The sequence below is a fragment of the Drosophila miranda genome, chromosome 2 (genome assembly GCF_003369915.1).
Source record: "Drosophila miranda strain MSH22 chromosome 2, D.miranda_PacBio2.1, whole genome shotgun sequence".
Lineage (NCBI taxonomy): Eukaryota > Metazoa > Arthropoda > Insecta > Diptera > Drosophilidae > Drosophila > Drosophila miranda.
The window spans coordinates 29,389,415-29,405,255 of record NC_046675.1 but is presented as its reverse complement, the minus strand read 5'-3'; the positions used below and the strand labels follow the sequence as shown (position 1 = coordinate 29,405,255).

The window sequence follows — 15,841 nt, the reverse complement described above, 5'->3', positions numbered from 1 at the left end:
TGTGGCCTTTTAACGACCTCTGTCTCTCCGCCGCCTCTGCCTGTCTCCCATGTCTGTCGTTTTTCCTGTTTTTTCAATTAGTCTAATGTGCAATGGTTAAGTGATTCCCAATGCACGTGCCTTGGGTCTGGGATGTTGCCTGGGCCTGAGCCTGAGCCTGGCCCCGGGCACGGTGCACCGTCCTCTCACTCTCACTCTCACTCTCTGACTTTGACATTTGCAACATGGATTTGCTTTTAAGCGTAAATCCGGCGCGTGCGGTTCGTTTGTCAGTCAGCCGCCAATTACCCAAGCCCGCACGTATCCTCTCTTTTTGCCACAGGAAAACTGGAAAATTTATTCGTACTGCAGCTGCATTCCATTTCCGATTTATTTTGGGGCCATTTGAGGTTTATTCTTGTTGAAATGTGGGTAAAATTTATTGGCTTAAGGAGTGGATTTTCTGCCATTTAATGGATGCCGTGGCTGTAATTCAATTTAAATTAAAGAACAACATGAAATGGTTTCTCTTTGGGAATCTCTTATTCAAAGAATAAAGTCTCTTCTCGCTAACTACCATTTTAATCACATTTTCATATTTCATTGATGGTGCTCACACTTTTTACGCCGGTTCTGGCCCCTTGGGCCATCACCTCTCGGCGTCGAAAACCAATCTGTGGGCTAATAAATTCTCGTTTGTGTATGCCCCACCGAGTTTTAGTTCTTTGTGTTGACCCGATCGGCAACGGTGTCTGATTGCAATTTTGCGCTTTTGCTAACATGTGTGTGGTGCTGCTACAATGGCATCGTCATCGCCGCGAGTCTCCATTTGCAAAGCTACAAAAAAAAAAGAAAAGTGGGAGAGAGTGCCCGTAAAAACAGGGCACGGAACACAATATAAGCTGGCAGCGACAGCTGCTGCTAACTGCTATGCGAATGGGGGCGACATACAATGCAGGTCTCTAGATTCCACTTCTGGCTAACATTTTACGAGGAAAAATATACGTGTTCCAATATTCCAATCAATAAAATATTTTATGACCGCCGGCATATGCAAACTGTGGTTCAGACAAGCGCAATGAGTGCCATTCAAATGGAAAGGATCAAAACTTTTGAGCGATTAATTGGCTATTTAAACAGTAGAATTAACTCATTTAAAATCGGCCTTCAATCAGTTGTTCCCGTGATGCCAGCCTGGAGGTTTCCAATTGTCAATATCAGCCATTAAGGTCTTTTTGGTGGATAGCTGGATGTTGTGGGAGTGTCACCCCAAAATAATCGCATTAAATTTTCGGTTTCGGTTGGTATGTGTTATCGTAAATCGCTCAAAGCTATAGACACAACCCGCAGCCTCATCTCGAAGGCTCAGCAGGTCGCGCTCTCCAATCACACAAACAAACACAAAGCAAACCGCTAAGATACATGCACAGTGGTCTGGATTATCATGTAACATAATGCTTTGAGCCTTTTCTGATACTCAAATGAAAGGTGAAGCTGAAGCCTCTTCTACAAGAAGTGAAGGAGTTCCTCATGAAATTTTTGAGGTGTGTTTTTGAAAAAAACTCATTCTTGGAAGTTCTTCAACTTTGGGTAAATATTTCTTAAGTGAACTTGAACATTTCTTCAAAGAACTTAAGTGTAAAGAAGCTGACGCACACCGTGCAACCTAAGCATCTGAATATTTAAAAACTTTTTTTTCAAGGTGGAAACCTACAATTTTGAATTACTTTACTTACTTTTAAGGGCAAACTGTACACCACTGTGCCACTTCAAACCCAAGGCGACATATGCCAGAATTCATTAGGGCCAAACACCGATGTGGTGCCCACCCAAATATTCATGACAAGGAGCAACAGAACAGGCAGAAGCCCAAGAAGAAGCAACAGCAGCCAAATTACGCATACGCCGCATTGTCCCCCAGCGAGCACATCAAAACCGTTTTCGTGTCTCTGCCAAAAACACGTCTTCTGTTTGTATATGTATATGTATATCTGTATATATATATCTACGTAAATATTTATGTATATTCCATGGCTTATTTCTTAGTAAGCCCCCCGAGAGACAGATAAACGTTCCCATACTTATTTTTTCATTATCACTGCAGAGTCGAAGGAAAAGAAATATTTAAATAACTTTTGAAATTTTAATAGCCGCCTTGGTGGAAAAGGGCCTTCGGCTGTTTGACCAAAGTTTTCGTATATGTACTATTGAAATTTTCTTGAAACTTTTGCCAAAGTTCTTTAAAAATTCTATGTTCGTGGAATTTTCTCAATGGAAAAGTTGGTGTCTTTTGTATGAGAAATAATTGTCGTTAAGGACAATAGGAAGAGTTTCAGGTGGAAAAATACCTGGGAAGCTATTGAATCATTCATTTGTCTTAGAATTTGTATTGTTTTTTGTTCGGAGAAATAGTTGTTAGCTTTTCAAAACTGTAGCATTCAATTTTCCCATAACTTTCAATGTTTTATACAGGCAAATAGTTGGAGTTACTTTTTAGACTCTTTGTAGCATTAGCTTCATATGCAATTGAGAATCTTTCATGTTGAAAATGTACCTAATTAGAGTTTGAAATGTATGTCACAGGCTGACTACATACATAGCTCTAACTTTTCGTACTCTATGAATAGGAGAAACACTTCCCTAATTGCTATTTAAATTGACTTTGTAATTGCTGAAATGAAAAGTACTCGAAAGCAATTTCTATTTATGTTTTATGAGCGAGAGCTCATACAAAACATTTTGTCGGATTTGAAGATTTCCTATCGTCTATTCAGAGGCTTCCAGGAATTGGCCAACGAGGGCCAGGAACAGGAACACATAAGCTCGACTAAAGTTAAGTACTTTGTCAAAGACTATCAACACATTTCCCTTGGCTTCGTTGTTTGGCAACTTTTTTCCACCCAGAGTTTTTTATTTTTTCTTTTTGTCTGCCACGAAACATTTATATGGCTAAAATGTTATGAGTTGTTTTTCTCTCTCTGCGTTGAGGAAAATTTCAAAGTTCAAGGACATGTGCACAGCCTTCAGCAGACCTTAGGACTGAGTACTGGGTAGGAGACTGTTTTAAAATTACCTGGCACACACACACAGGTTCTCGTGATTGTTTCTAATTTTTATACATATTCCAACTGCTGGGAACAGAGCCTCCCCACGAGCCAACAAAAGGAAAAACTAATAATCCAATGCTTGGCTTTGTACGCTTTTCATTTGGGTTTCCCTTTGAACAGTTTTCTTGGAACATGAATGTTAAAATGTTTATGATATACGAGTAGCTTTGCAATTCAAATTACATTTGAAAATGCTTTCAACAGAACACATGACAAAACATATGACAACACACATTAATTTATTAATTATGCTTGTTGCACAGAAATCTCTCATCAATCTTTTTGAGCCAACCCATCCATAAAAGCCACATCATCACAGCAACAAGGGTACATTTGGCAAACCCTTAATTAAAACCAAAACCAACAAACACTAATTGACAAAGCAAATGTCATTTGAACTCAGCAAATTGGCTATATTCTTGGTAGAGCATTCAAAACTTTTCACACTCCCACCCCTGCAATCAGTGGAAGTCTAATCCAATATTGTTGACTCCAAAGTTGATTTTTGTCAAACAATAAACAAGGATGGAAATCCACCATTCAATTAAGGAAATATTTGTGATTGTGGCCATAACTTTTGCTGACTCCCTGGCCTTCTAGCTCTGGAAATCAACTCAGTTTTGTGGATACGCAGGGGAGAGAATGCTGCGTAACTTGCAAAACGAACGAGTAATGTTTTTTGGGGGCGAAGCAGCTGCTCTGAAGACTGGCATTGCGTATACGCAGTGTGGTGCGCCTAAGATTAACAAGAGTCGGGTCCCACAGCCCCCTTGCATAATTGATGTCAAAGAGGCTGGCTGCTTCGATGTGTTCGTGGCGAAGGCAATCAATCAACTTGAGTGATATTACAAATTCCATGCAACAAGAACAAGAAAGGAGCAATTACTTGAAAATTGTTCGTTAAGTGGAGTTTGCAAATTATTACTACCTCGCCAGAATGTTCTTTGTTACAGCTCACATTTTCCCTCCCTTCAACATGAAAATAGTTTACCAACCCATACAATAGACCTCTCTCTGAAGGTGCCAGTAATTTGAGTTAATTAGGAACCTAATTAGAGTACACCAGAAATGCACTTAGACATCAAGGTAAGCTGGTGCTCTGCCCCCAAGCCGTTTAGCTCATTAAAACCTACTTGTTAGCGACAAACAAATATAGAATTTTGCAAGCTAACAAGTCGGTCATTATAATGTGTATTTCCATTCAAGAGCCAGACAATGGCATAAGAAAAGAAAACATCTGAGCCTTTAACTTTTCTTACGAACAAGACTTTCTCTAAGATTGATGAATGAAAGGGCAATAAGTTCTACAAAATGAAAGAAGCTTTTGTATAATTAAATGGAAATGCAAATGTAAATGAAAAGTATATTTTGAGCCACTTTTACTCTTAGATTATACTTCAGCTTAAGGAACACTACAAAGGAATTCTAACAATGCGTATACCCTACGTTACACGCAGTTTTACAGCCATGTAAGCCAATCCATCCAAGCCAATCTGTAAACAACATGTTTGCACCATTGCCATTGCTATTGCCAAGTAAGTTCTATCGTGAAGCACATCGGGAATCGTCTTGAGGCTTAAACCGCATTGGGAAAGGGACTGTTAACAATGCGCTTACCGCTCGACAAACCTCTTATGGGTGTCGTGTCTCTATGTGGCTGCGTGCAAAAGTTTGTGGCACGTGGCAGACAGCAGGTAAGTTGCCGCTTACGTGCGGTCTTAAATGTCTGACACAAAGTTTAAACGGCTTTCGAAACCGAAAGGAGTGTCTAAAATGTCATCCATTTGCACTCCACCTGCACTGCATAGAATTACTATTTTAGTCGTTTTTCAGAGGAAATGGTGGCTTATCTATAAAATTTGTTTCGTATATATTCTGAATGAATGTTTAGCTTATTGGTTTATTTTCTGTTATTTTTCAGTGACACTGACGACTGCAACGAGGTATAGATTTTCATGTTTGCTGCGGTTTATTGCTGCTGACAGGCATTGCCATTGACAGGATACTCGTACAATACAGCCTTGTGGACGGTCCTTGTGTATACAAATTGAATGAAAATAAAAACCTCTCTTGCCAGACATTGTTGTGGTTTTTTTTTCCCTACATAAAACTTTAAGCAGCCCCAAACTGAAGGGGAGTTTAACTATAAAACTTTAAGCAGCGTGCAGACAGAAAGAGTTTTTCAGGCTTTAAGAGAATCCTTCAAAAACAAAGGTTCCTTTCCTTAAATAACACCTTAACCAATTCCCCAAAGGCTTTGCAGAGTTAGGAGCAGCAGATAAAAGACAATAAAAACCATGATGGGCGCCTGTAGCTAATAACATTTTCCCCGAATAATGGGGAAAATCAGAAAGAGCAACAGCAAACCTTTTGGCAATTTCCTGAGCTCGCGTATACGCTCGGCTCGGCAAATTTATTATTTATATTATAAAGAGATATAAGATATATATAAGGATTTTTATTATTGGCCAGGTTCACGCAACGGAAACTCCCACTCGGCGGCTAAGCATTCCATTTCCCCAAGATCTCTCCTCTTACACGCATACACACACACAAAAGCCCCTAATTTTTCGCATCAAATGTGGCGCATTCGTGTGAAAAGCAGAGAAAGGCACAAAATTTAAATAAATAAATATGGAATACGAGCAGCAGACTCTGTTCGTAGCAGGAGTTTTTCTACTTATGCTAATTCGGCATGAATTTTGCTTCGATTTCTTTTGTTTTCCGCCTTGGCTTTCGGGGTTTCCCCATTTTTGTGGCTGTATTGATATCGCTTATATAGAAATAAAGAAAGAAACCTTAAGGTAGACCTGAAGGGTGATCTGGCTTTTCCTGAGTGAGGAATGATGACAAACAGGAAATGGCTGACGATTTTGCGATACGAGTATCCTTCGGTTTTGACAGAAGCGTTTTTTTTTATTTTGCTTTAGTTACTTTTCCGGCCTTTCACACTTTCTAGAACAGAAGCAGACGAAGGTCGGCAGGCAAGTGTAAGTAGAAGTTTGCCAAATTAATAGCTAATAACGTGAAGTGAAACAGGTGGGCCGAATAAATTGCCAAACTAATTAGGCCGAAGCTCCTAAAGCCAAATAAAATATTTACGCAAGGCCAAAAATGCTTGTGAAGGACCCAGGACCAACTTTTCGCATTACATTTTTATGGCTTTGTATTGTTTAATTAGGTCTAAGGAATATTTTATGAATAAGTCGGTGTCGTTACTTCTCACTTACCTGAAAACTATGATTTACGTTCTTGATTCCACACTCAAAATAACACAAATCCGAAAGGTCAATCTCATCGAAAACATCGCACTGTAAGATATATATTAAAAATATTTCGACATTAGAAAATATATAAATACTCGTATTTAGGTAGCAGTCAAAGGCTGACCAACCCTTTTGCCACATAATAAAATATTGTTTTTAATTTTGTAGCAAAAAATTCGTTTGTGTTTCTTTTTCTTTGTTTAGCTTTCTCTCTCTCTATGTCTCTGTCTCTGCTGTTGGCACAGAGCCAAACCCTGAGAAGAGAAAAGTGTGTATGTATATATCTTTCGTGGTGTCTTTCGACTTAATGGAATGCTTAAAGCCGGCCGCCGGCTATTTTGATGCGGCTCAGAACTCAGACTCTCTGACGGCCTTGTTTTTTTTTTTGTTACCCTGGACATGTATGCAGAGCATGGTGTTGGCATCATGCCTTGCAGGTCCTTTAGGAAATTGAAATGTTTCACGCACACACAGCACAGTGTTGGAGAGGCCGGCAGATAAACGGATATTTACGAGGCAACAAAAGCCAGCAACAATTGCTATTGTCGACGGACCAAACACATAATAGAAATGTGACAATGGGAAGGCCAGAGTATAAGGCAATGCCAATACAAAAACTCAGAGCCCAATAGGCAGAACCGAAAACAAAATCCACTACGAACCCAAAACCCAAAGACAGAGCGGACGGAGAGAACCCGAGTCCAAGCCCGAGCCCAATCCCAAGGTTTTCCGTATACTCAAGTAGTTTTTGAACATGCCGAAAATTGGTTTTCTTTTAACTCGAGTGATTTAAAAAGTTTGATTTTGTTTGCGGGCCCCAAGGTAACAGAAGACCCTTCACAGAAACACAGAAAATCATTTTCCCGGAGGTAAGCAAACAAGTTTTGTATTATTTTTATACATTTCTGTTTTTATTTTTTATTTGCCTCAACTCCCAGAGCAATTAATTTTTGAGTATTGTTTGGGAAAACAGAAAACTTTTAGTGAGGTACGAAAAAAATCAATTGAATATTGCGCATACGCCGTGTGTGTCAACCTCCACTTTAATGGCATTTGTATGTCAATCTGCTGGATGTCTGGCAACCGTGTACAAGTATCTCTAAGAAGACAGGTATCTCTGTCTGTTCCGTTTTTCCGCATTTCGGTTTTTCATACATATCTGTGTGCTCAGCCTTGGCATAAATTATTCATGGGACGACAGCTCTCTGTGGCTATGTGTGGGCTTCCTGGGTGTTTTGCTGTTTTTGCGGTATTCTGTCAGTGGTACATTGCGAGACTCTAGACTTATTATGACACTTAAGTACTTGAAATTCAATCTTCATTTTGAGGTATTTTAGGTTTTCAGGGCTCTGCTGTGTTTCTGCGTGTTTTCCCCATTGAATGGGGAGAAACCCTAATTCATGCCACAAATCCGTAATAAGTTACTTTGGCGTATAATTGATTGAAAACACAGCCATCACTCAAAACCCTTGGATATGTACGCATATATATGCTGTTGGAGCTGTAGGGAGAAGCTTAATCCACCAGAGTGAGCATTACAATAATTAAACTTATACATAAGCAAACCAGCAAACCCAGCAAGGACTTGCACCCAGATGTACGACGTACATGTACGTACGTGCACAGGAAATGGGGGGGGGGGGGGGGGGGGGGGGGGGGGGGGGGGAAATCACCAACCATATTCGCGTCTGAAGGATGTGCGCCTTCCCCCAGCGGTGGCTGTCAGGGCAGCAATCGTTAAAAATCAGCAAGGATTTCGAGTACTTTCAGAACTCAAATTTTTGGCCAGGGCACCATTTCGAGCTTGAGCATGTTGGCTGGTTTAATAAACTAAGAATTCTCGGATTTTTTGATAGAACTCTTCTTCATGTATAGGGAAGGTCTGTATCGTAACAACACTGGAAGTTCAATAGATGATTAAATGTAGAATGGCTTCAAAATGGTAAGTGTATCTCAATCTTCGACAAATCTTTCGTTTTTTCCATATTCATCCTGCCACTCTCCAATATCTGTGTCTGCTCTCAACAGTCTCCGCGTTTTCCTGTTTGCTCCGCGTTTTCCGCACTTGTTAAATTAAGTGAGTCCTAGACATTTTCCGTCTGAATGGATATCGCAAAATCTTTAGCCTGCCGCCGGCACAAGCGGCAGAAGTCCTTCCCCTTCAGGGATCTCATTAAAAGACCAATAAACGAAACAAAATATTTGTTCTGTCCTCTTCTGTTCGACTGTGTGTATGTTTTTGTTTGTACATTTCTTCGTTTTCGAGTGTGGAAAATCAATAAAATAATTATAAAAGCAAACTGTAGGAATTCCGTAGCAATTTTGAGTGGAAAAACACGACACACACATTGGGGAATTTAGGAAGACGGAGTCCCTTTTTTTGTGTGTTGTCTGCTTTCCTCTGGGGGTCAATCACAGACATCACATTAGGGCAAATTGCTAATTTTCTGTGTTATCGGCTTCTCGTCCCCTGGCATTAACCCAACTTTGATTGCATTATACAGAGATTTTTGTTGGAGAAAAACTGCCTCAAATAATCATTAATTTGCGCACTTTCCAGGGTTTTTTGGGTCTCTGCCACCTGGCGCACAAAATACTTTTCCTTTTCTTGCTTATTTACTCATTTCTTTTGCCTTTGCTTTTTCTTGGGTTTGTGTACAGCTTGCAGAAAAGTTGTTTGTTGTTGGAGGCCATTCATATCCATTTCTTGGCATTACTTTCGTCTTGTTTGGTGTGGGAGGAGAGGGGGTGCTCTTGGCCATTTTTTGCACGCCAAATCACTTAATGGGAAAAAAGATCTGGCAGTCATTAGAATTTAGTATATTCGAGTCTGAGAAACTGCTGACTCGTTAAAGCCCCACTAATTGAACACCATTTTCGGTAGAGATTTGTGCAGGTTACTCAAACTTTAAGTAGAACAAAATCAGAGAAAAACTTCAAGAAAGTTCTTTGAAAAATACCAAGGCAATCTCATTTCCACATTGATATCAGATTGATGGGTAGACCACCCATCTCCATCTCCTTTCCATCTAACTTCTGTACTTCCTGCCCTTCGACAGAACTCTCTTGTCTCTTTCTCTCTCTCGATAAAGTTGTTCCTTTTGAACTGACACTTCGGGTAAAGTTTTGTTCGCAATTGCATTTCAACTATTTTCAGTCGGCTGAAAACAAGGCAAACATTAAAGACATTTGCGTTGTGACTTTTCCAAAGTCCTTTTTGCATTTTTCCACCCGAGAGAAAAGTTTTCTGTCAGACAAATGGAGGAAACTGTTTGCCTGGCGGATTCCCAAATGGGACAGGGCCATGAGCATCTCCTCCTCAGCCCCATCCCATTGGCATTGTAATGATGGCGGGGTATAATTTGTATTGAATAGCTTTTGGCTACCCTTCAGGGCACATTTTCTGTGGGTTGGGATTTTCTTCTTATGCTGGGCGGGGCGATGTCGTGTAGTAGGTGTCTGCGGGGGCGTGCCACGTTTCATTTGGCGTGTCGGAGTGGAGAAGCTTGAAAATTTTGACATTTTAATGGCATAACTTGGTGGCCGCACCCCCAAAAATACTTAAATACACCACACCCATTCACTCCCGCTCACTCCCATCCACTCCCACGGATCCCTCCCCACACCTCGATTCAAATTCTAGTTATTAATGTGCCATAACATCGGCAGCCCGGCCATCCCCCGCCGTGTTCTGCCTGCGGAGGCTCCGCTCCTCGCATTTAAATACTCGCAAAATGTTAATGTCGTTGCAAGTAGTCCCTGCCACATACCACCTTCCCCTTCTGGGGGCTACCCTTGATTTAAATTTACAATATTCTAAATAAAGCAGGGCCGCTGGTGCCATAAATTGCCATCTCAAGACCAAATTCTATTTTAATGGAGAATATGAGACATAAATCAGAGCCAGGGCCTAAGCCTTCGGGTAAACTGAATATTTGGGATTAGAAATTGTGGAATTTGTAATCAAAATATGGGCTTCTAGTGGCCATACATTATTGATTGTTCTACTGAGGATACAGTGAGGGAAAAATAGGCAAAGGAGAATAAAGTTTTCGATGGAAATGATAGTAGAATATAAAATATAGAAAAGATGGAAGTAGTAAAATGATTGAAATTACTTTAAAACTATATAACTATATACTTCATTTGATTGGGAGTGATTTAGTCTGGATTGTAGAACATTTTCCTTCTAGTGTTTTCCAGTGTACAAGTATTCACGCCTCCCATATCATTCGTACAAGCAATTACATGTGACCCACTCATTGCGAAATGAACATTTTCCCCACTGCATGCGTTTTTTGTTTTTGTTTTAAACAAAGCCCCAAGCCCCAGCCAGCAATTAGAAGCATTTAGTCGTGCTTCTGGGTTCTGGCTGGGGTATGCGGGACAGAGAGACCTGTACAGGGCACAGTGCCAGCTGTGTAACCTACTTTGAGAGCCGAGCCTGAGAGCAATTTGTCACGGGGCTCACGGAACGAGACGGCGACGGCGGAACAACTGCTGTGACCTGATTCAGGACCACAGTTGGCGGAACATAGGAGCACCTCCACCTCCACCTCCTCCGACAAGCGTCAATGCCGACTGGCTGACAATAATTGTGATTAATAGCAAGGGGCGGCATCAGCGAATATCTTTTTGGAGGCCATTCCGATTCGATTCGATTTGGTAAGTGGCGTTATTGTGGCTCAAATGCAGGCATTAATGACAGTCACACACACGTTAAGTATTCGCCCCGTAAAACACATTGTCACAATATAATAATGTTGATGAATATATATATGGAAAAAAAGAACAGCAAAGAAGGGGAGACAGATCCCTTTTCTTATTGGAATTTATTGGTTTATCCTCCACCCAACCGCAGATATGTTTTCCATCCATTTGCATTCGCATTCGAGTGGTCTATAAGGACCATTGTAGTACATTCAACTTTTGGCTCTTCAGTTTCGGGATAAAATGGTGCATAAATAACACTTAAGTAGTGCCATGCCAGGCAAGGCAGCAGACAGGAAAAAGATATTTAATCTACCATTTGTGTTGTTGTGTGCCTCATGTGCTTTTTCGATTGTTTTGTCGGCTCTTGAAATGCAATAAAATTCTCTGAAGCTTCCAAAAAGATATTTCTCAACATGATTTCACTTGATTTTGCTTTCTAAAGAGCCTAACGCTATTCGCAATAAAACAAAAATGGCAGAAAACTTTTTATTCAATGAATTTTAGAGTAGAAAATGTTGCTGCAAATTTATTATTTTGAAGAATCTCAAGCAAATAAACTTTAATGCTGCAAAAAGGCAGCAAATTAATTGGCTAATTGATTTCAGGAGCTAGATTTTTCCCTTTATACTTATCGTGCATATATATTTTCCATATAACATTTCCAAACAAGCACACACAGAAGGCTGAGCCGTGATTTATGCAACTTAATTTATGAGTTTCATTTGTGTTTCACAGAATACACGAGAGAGGGAGTTACCGAGGAATATACAACATTTTACCAGAGCTTCTGAGGGTTTGGTTTTTCGCCCTGATTCTGGTTCTGACGACGAAAAACCCACATGACCTCGTTTCGGGTTTGATAAAATGATGTTTCCCTTCACACTCATACCCACAAATAGAGAGAAAGACAGAGAGAGAGAGAAAGAGAGGCCCAGGGACTGAGGGCTGATAAAAACCAAAAATGTTTCCGGCCAAGATCCGTCGGCACGACAACGAGCTAACTTTTTTGCTTTCCTGTGTGTCCAGTGCGGGTCTTCCTGGCAGTGTCCTGCCTATATGAGGCTTATCCACTTGGACAGTCAGTCCAGTCTCTCTATGCCTTATCCGCATGGACCATATACTCCCTCTATGAGGCTTATCTTCATGGACAATCGCCTCCCCCCCTTTGACACTCTTCTCTTCGTATGTTCCCATCCTCTTGGACCTCTTGGACAGTCTTTCATTCTAATAAATGTGCATTAATTTGTCCCTAAAAAAAGGAAGAGCGTTTTTTTCTGTGCCTTGCTGACTGTGCCTTGCTGACTGTGCCGTGCCGTGCCACGATTGCACATTATAAATTAAACATTTAGGTTGACAGTTTTTTCTCTTTCACTTCCACTTAATATAAAACATGCATAGTTTGCAGACAGTAAAAATTATATGGTGCTCTGTGTACTCAAATAATTTATTCGCTAGGCAAGTGGGAAAAGTTTTAGCAAGGGCCGTGCACGAGGACCTCCAACTTTTTGACAGCATGCGAAATAATAGTAAATGATGCTCTCGGGGTCCCTGCTCTCGGGACTAAAAACGGATGAACTTTTCCCTCTATGTTGGGAACTTTTTCAATAAACGATAGTGTTTTGCAAGCCAATAATTTGGTCAAGTTTAGGGGACATTAAAGCATAAAACACTTAAAAGCAGACACATTCATAAAAGAGCATGTAAAATGCTAGGGATGGCGGTAAACAAAAATATAATCAAAATCGAAATCAGCAAGAAAATGAGCATGAAACCGAAGGTACAGCTACACTGAGGGAAAAACTGAACTTCTGGGAGTCTTAAGACATCTTTGCACATCTCTTAAGACTGGGGTAGAATCTGAGAGTAAATAAATTCTACCACCTTGAATCAATTTTCACTGATTTCCGCTAGAACTTTTCATTCCATACATTAGGAAGATGATTTACCATAGACTTAAGATTTCTCCCTCCCAGTGTAATGGCTGAAAACCCGCCAACGAGCACGCATCTCCTTAATGCCGTTGCAAGATTTATATTTTAACCGTAAATCCTCGCATAAATGTTGATGCCACGTAACCAGAGAGAGTGTGCCGCACATCAATTTGGGAATCACGCGCCCCTGAGCGACTGCCAACACCTTTCTAGGTCCGTCGGTCCATTCCTCCCACATCCATTTACCATTTTACAGAGGAGTCCAGAGTGAGAGTGGGGGCTCAGTGGCAGGATCAGCGAGGTGTTAATGATAACTTGCCCCATTTTCAGAATGTATTTTGGCAGCTGGAACTTTTGTGTGGTGTGTGGCAGAACTTTGGCTAAGCTCGGTTTGTGTATCTTTTTCAGACAAGCTTACTCGTAAATTAAAATCCTAGCTGCATTTTGCATAGTGAAACAGTTTTTTAATATACATGCCAGCGCAAGCAAAATGAGTTTATTTGTAGTTTATTCAGGTTCAAAAGTTGTTTCCTACAAAGCAGAAAGTTGGAGCCACAATCTCTGCTGTCATTCGATTCCGGACGGGAATTACTTGCTAAATTCAGTTTCGACAACGATGGCCAAACAAATTTAATAAATAAATTGAGTGTCGATGAAATTACAAACTTCATCTTCATTGGATGTCGTTGACAGAATTTTGATTGATTTACTGGCGGCTCAAGGCTCAATCAAAAAGTTAGCCATCGGCTGGTGTCGTCTTTCGTTAATACAATTTATAGATCGAATCTAGTCTACAAGTCGGTTGCACTAAATGGCCGTATAATTGACATATTATCGAACCGAATCGAGTCGCACTGAAAGATGAAGGCCGAATACTGGTCTCAAGTGTCACTCACTAAATCATTTATTTCCAAGGCTAGAAAGGAGATTTCCTTGGCAACGCTCTGGCCGGAAATTTCAGCTGGCTTTCAGCTCTCTCACGCCCCGTGTCATGCGGCTGTCACGAACCCCCGACCGCCCACCTACAAATGTCACACATTCCCATTCCACTCCTCTTGGAAAAAAGGGAAAATTCGCCTTTGTTGTATCCCCATTTCTTTCATTACCTTTTTGGTGGCTGAATGAGAACTTTTGTTTGGTGGAAAGAGGCCTGTAGAAATTGTCTTTGCCTGAAAAGTTTTTGTGCCTAAGCATTTTGTTGCCGCACGACTGCCCGACGGTACCCAAGCCAAATGAGGGGTAAGCAAGTTGTTTCAACCTTTCCATCTTGTTGGGTTTTTGGGTTTTCGCTTCGTTTTCGGCCAAAGTAAATGTATGCCGTTTTGCATTATTTAAAATTTTGGTTTTTTGTGTTTATTAGAATGGGGGAAAGCTTATTCTTTTTTATAGAATATTTCAAAGAAAGTTTTGGGACGGGCGAAAAGTGCACAAATAATTATGATATTCTTACATTAATTTAACAAAAAGAAACATCTAAAATAAGACGAACCCTTTTAAAGTATTATTCTTTTACGGGTGAGCTATTAGCCTTGGCGCCTGAGGCAGTGCCAGTTCTCGCTGTCTCTCATTGAGTTGAGTTGTCTGGGAATGTTTTTTGGGGTATAGAAATTATTTGAGAACAATTCCCGGCACCTTTTCCGCCCGTAGGCATCGCTCTGGCCATCAATTAAATATTCATGCGCCCGACTTAACCCTTTGGCTTTCGAATGAATCAAATATGGAACGGTTCTCTTACAACAAAAGATTCGCTGGCCCTAATTGCTTTCCATTTACGTAGATTCTTATCCGCTGCGGGCTCTGGGCTCTGGGCTCTGTATGGGTGCCTGGGATTGGTGGACAGCGAATTAATGCGCTACAATAAATTTGAGACCCGCACAAAAGACAATGACCTCGGCTTGGAGATGGCAGTAGCCCCGTGACCAGCACCAGAGCGACACCGATGATTGAGCTGCCGCCTCCTGACTAAGGCTCTGTCTGCTGGTCTCCCGCTGGCCATTAATCAAGGTGAAATGTCAATTTGGTCGAACATAACTCAAAATGCGATTGGTAATGGGAATGTCGGAGTCGCCTGCCTCAGACGGAAATGTTAATAGAACACCTCTGACTTTGCTCATAGCAACCTTGAAAGTTACGTGGGGCCACACGGCGCCGGAAGTCTCGCATTTCAGAAAGTGCATTCGGTGGCTGCGGCTTTAGCGGTGGCTGCGAGAACGTTTTCATTTCCGTTCGGGGCCCCAGGTAGATGGGTCTCGTACATCCTTCCCACCCTCTTTTGGCCTTTGCCAAGCGCTTGGCTTGGAGTCCTCTCTGACCCCTTGCCGCTCGTGGAATGGAGCCTGCTGATGGCCTCTGCCGCGGTGGCTCCTGTTGGCCTTTGGCACTCGTGGTTTCCAGGCTTCTAATTGCAGTGAATGATGCGCTTGATACTTGAGTGGAACAAATGAATTTCCGCCTGGTTGGCAGTGGACTAATGAGTGCATGGGTTATGGTTTGACCGCAGCTGGTTTCAATTTATTTTGTGGCATCGGTTATGTTGCATAAGACCTTCCTCAGCACTATTACCGAGCACTTTTTCCCACATATACACGCACACAGGCCTAGAGTGTTGGCAACACTTCAACATCAACGTCACGGCGTCTCTGTGGCCACGTTTTGTACTACATTTAGTACGCTTGTTAGCGTAATGCACCCTTGAGGCCAGAGGCATGCGGAACGCGGCATCCCCTTAGACTTTCCTCCTCCTTCGTGAGGGGGAAACCCCCATAGGAGAGGTCCTCCTCCTCCGCTGGCGTCCTCGTTCTTCTGGCACATTCTGCGGTGTCTCCGTTGTATGCATTGAATTTAA

At 41.4% G+C, this 15,841-nt stretch overlaps 1 protein-coding gene across 8 annotated transcripts in view; it reads right to left on the bottom strand.

Annotated features, from left to right (window-relative positions):
- The window catches only part of LOC108157385 (diacylglycerol kinase eta), a 41,206-nt gene that overhangs the window by 11,516 nt on the left and 13,849 nt on the right, over nucleotides 1-15,841 (bottom strand). For all 8 annotated transcript variants that reach the window (XM_017289422.2, XM_017289417.2, XM_017289416.2 and 5 more), the window contains one exon: nucleotides 6,317-6,397. In XM_017289422.2, the coding sequence (XP_017144911.1) occupies nucleotides 6,317-6,397 (81 nt within the window). The remainder of the gene's footprint in view (nucleotides 1-6,316; nucleotides 6,398-15,841) is intronic.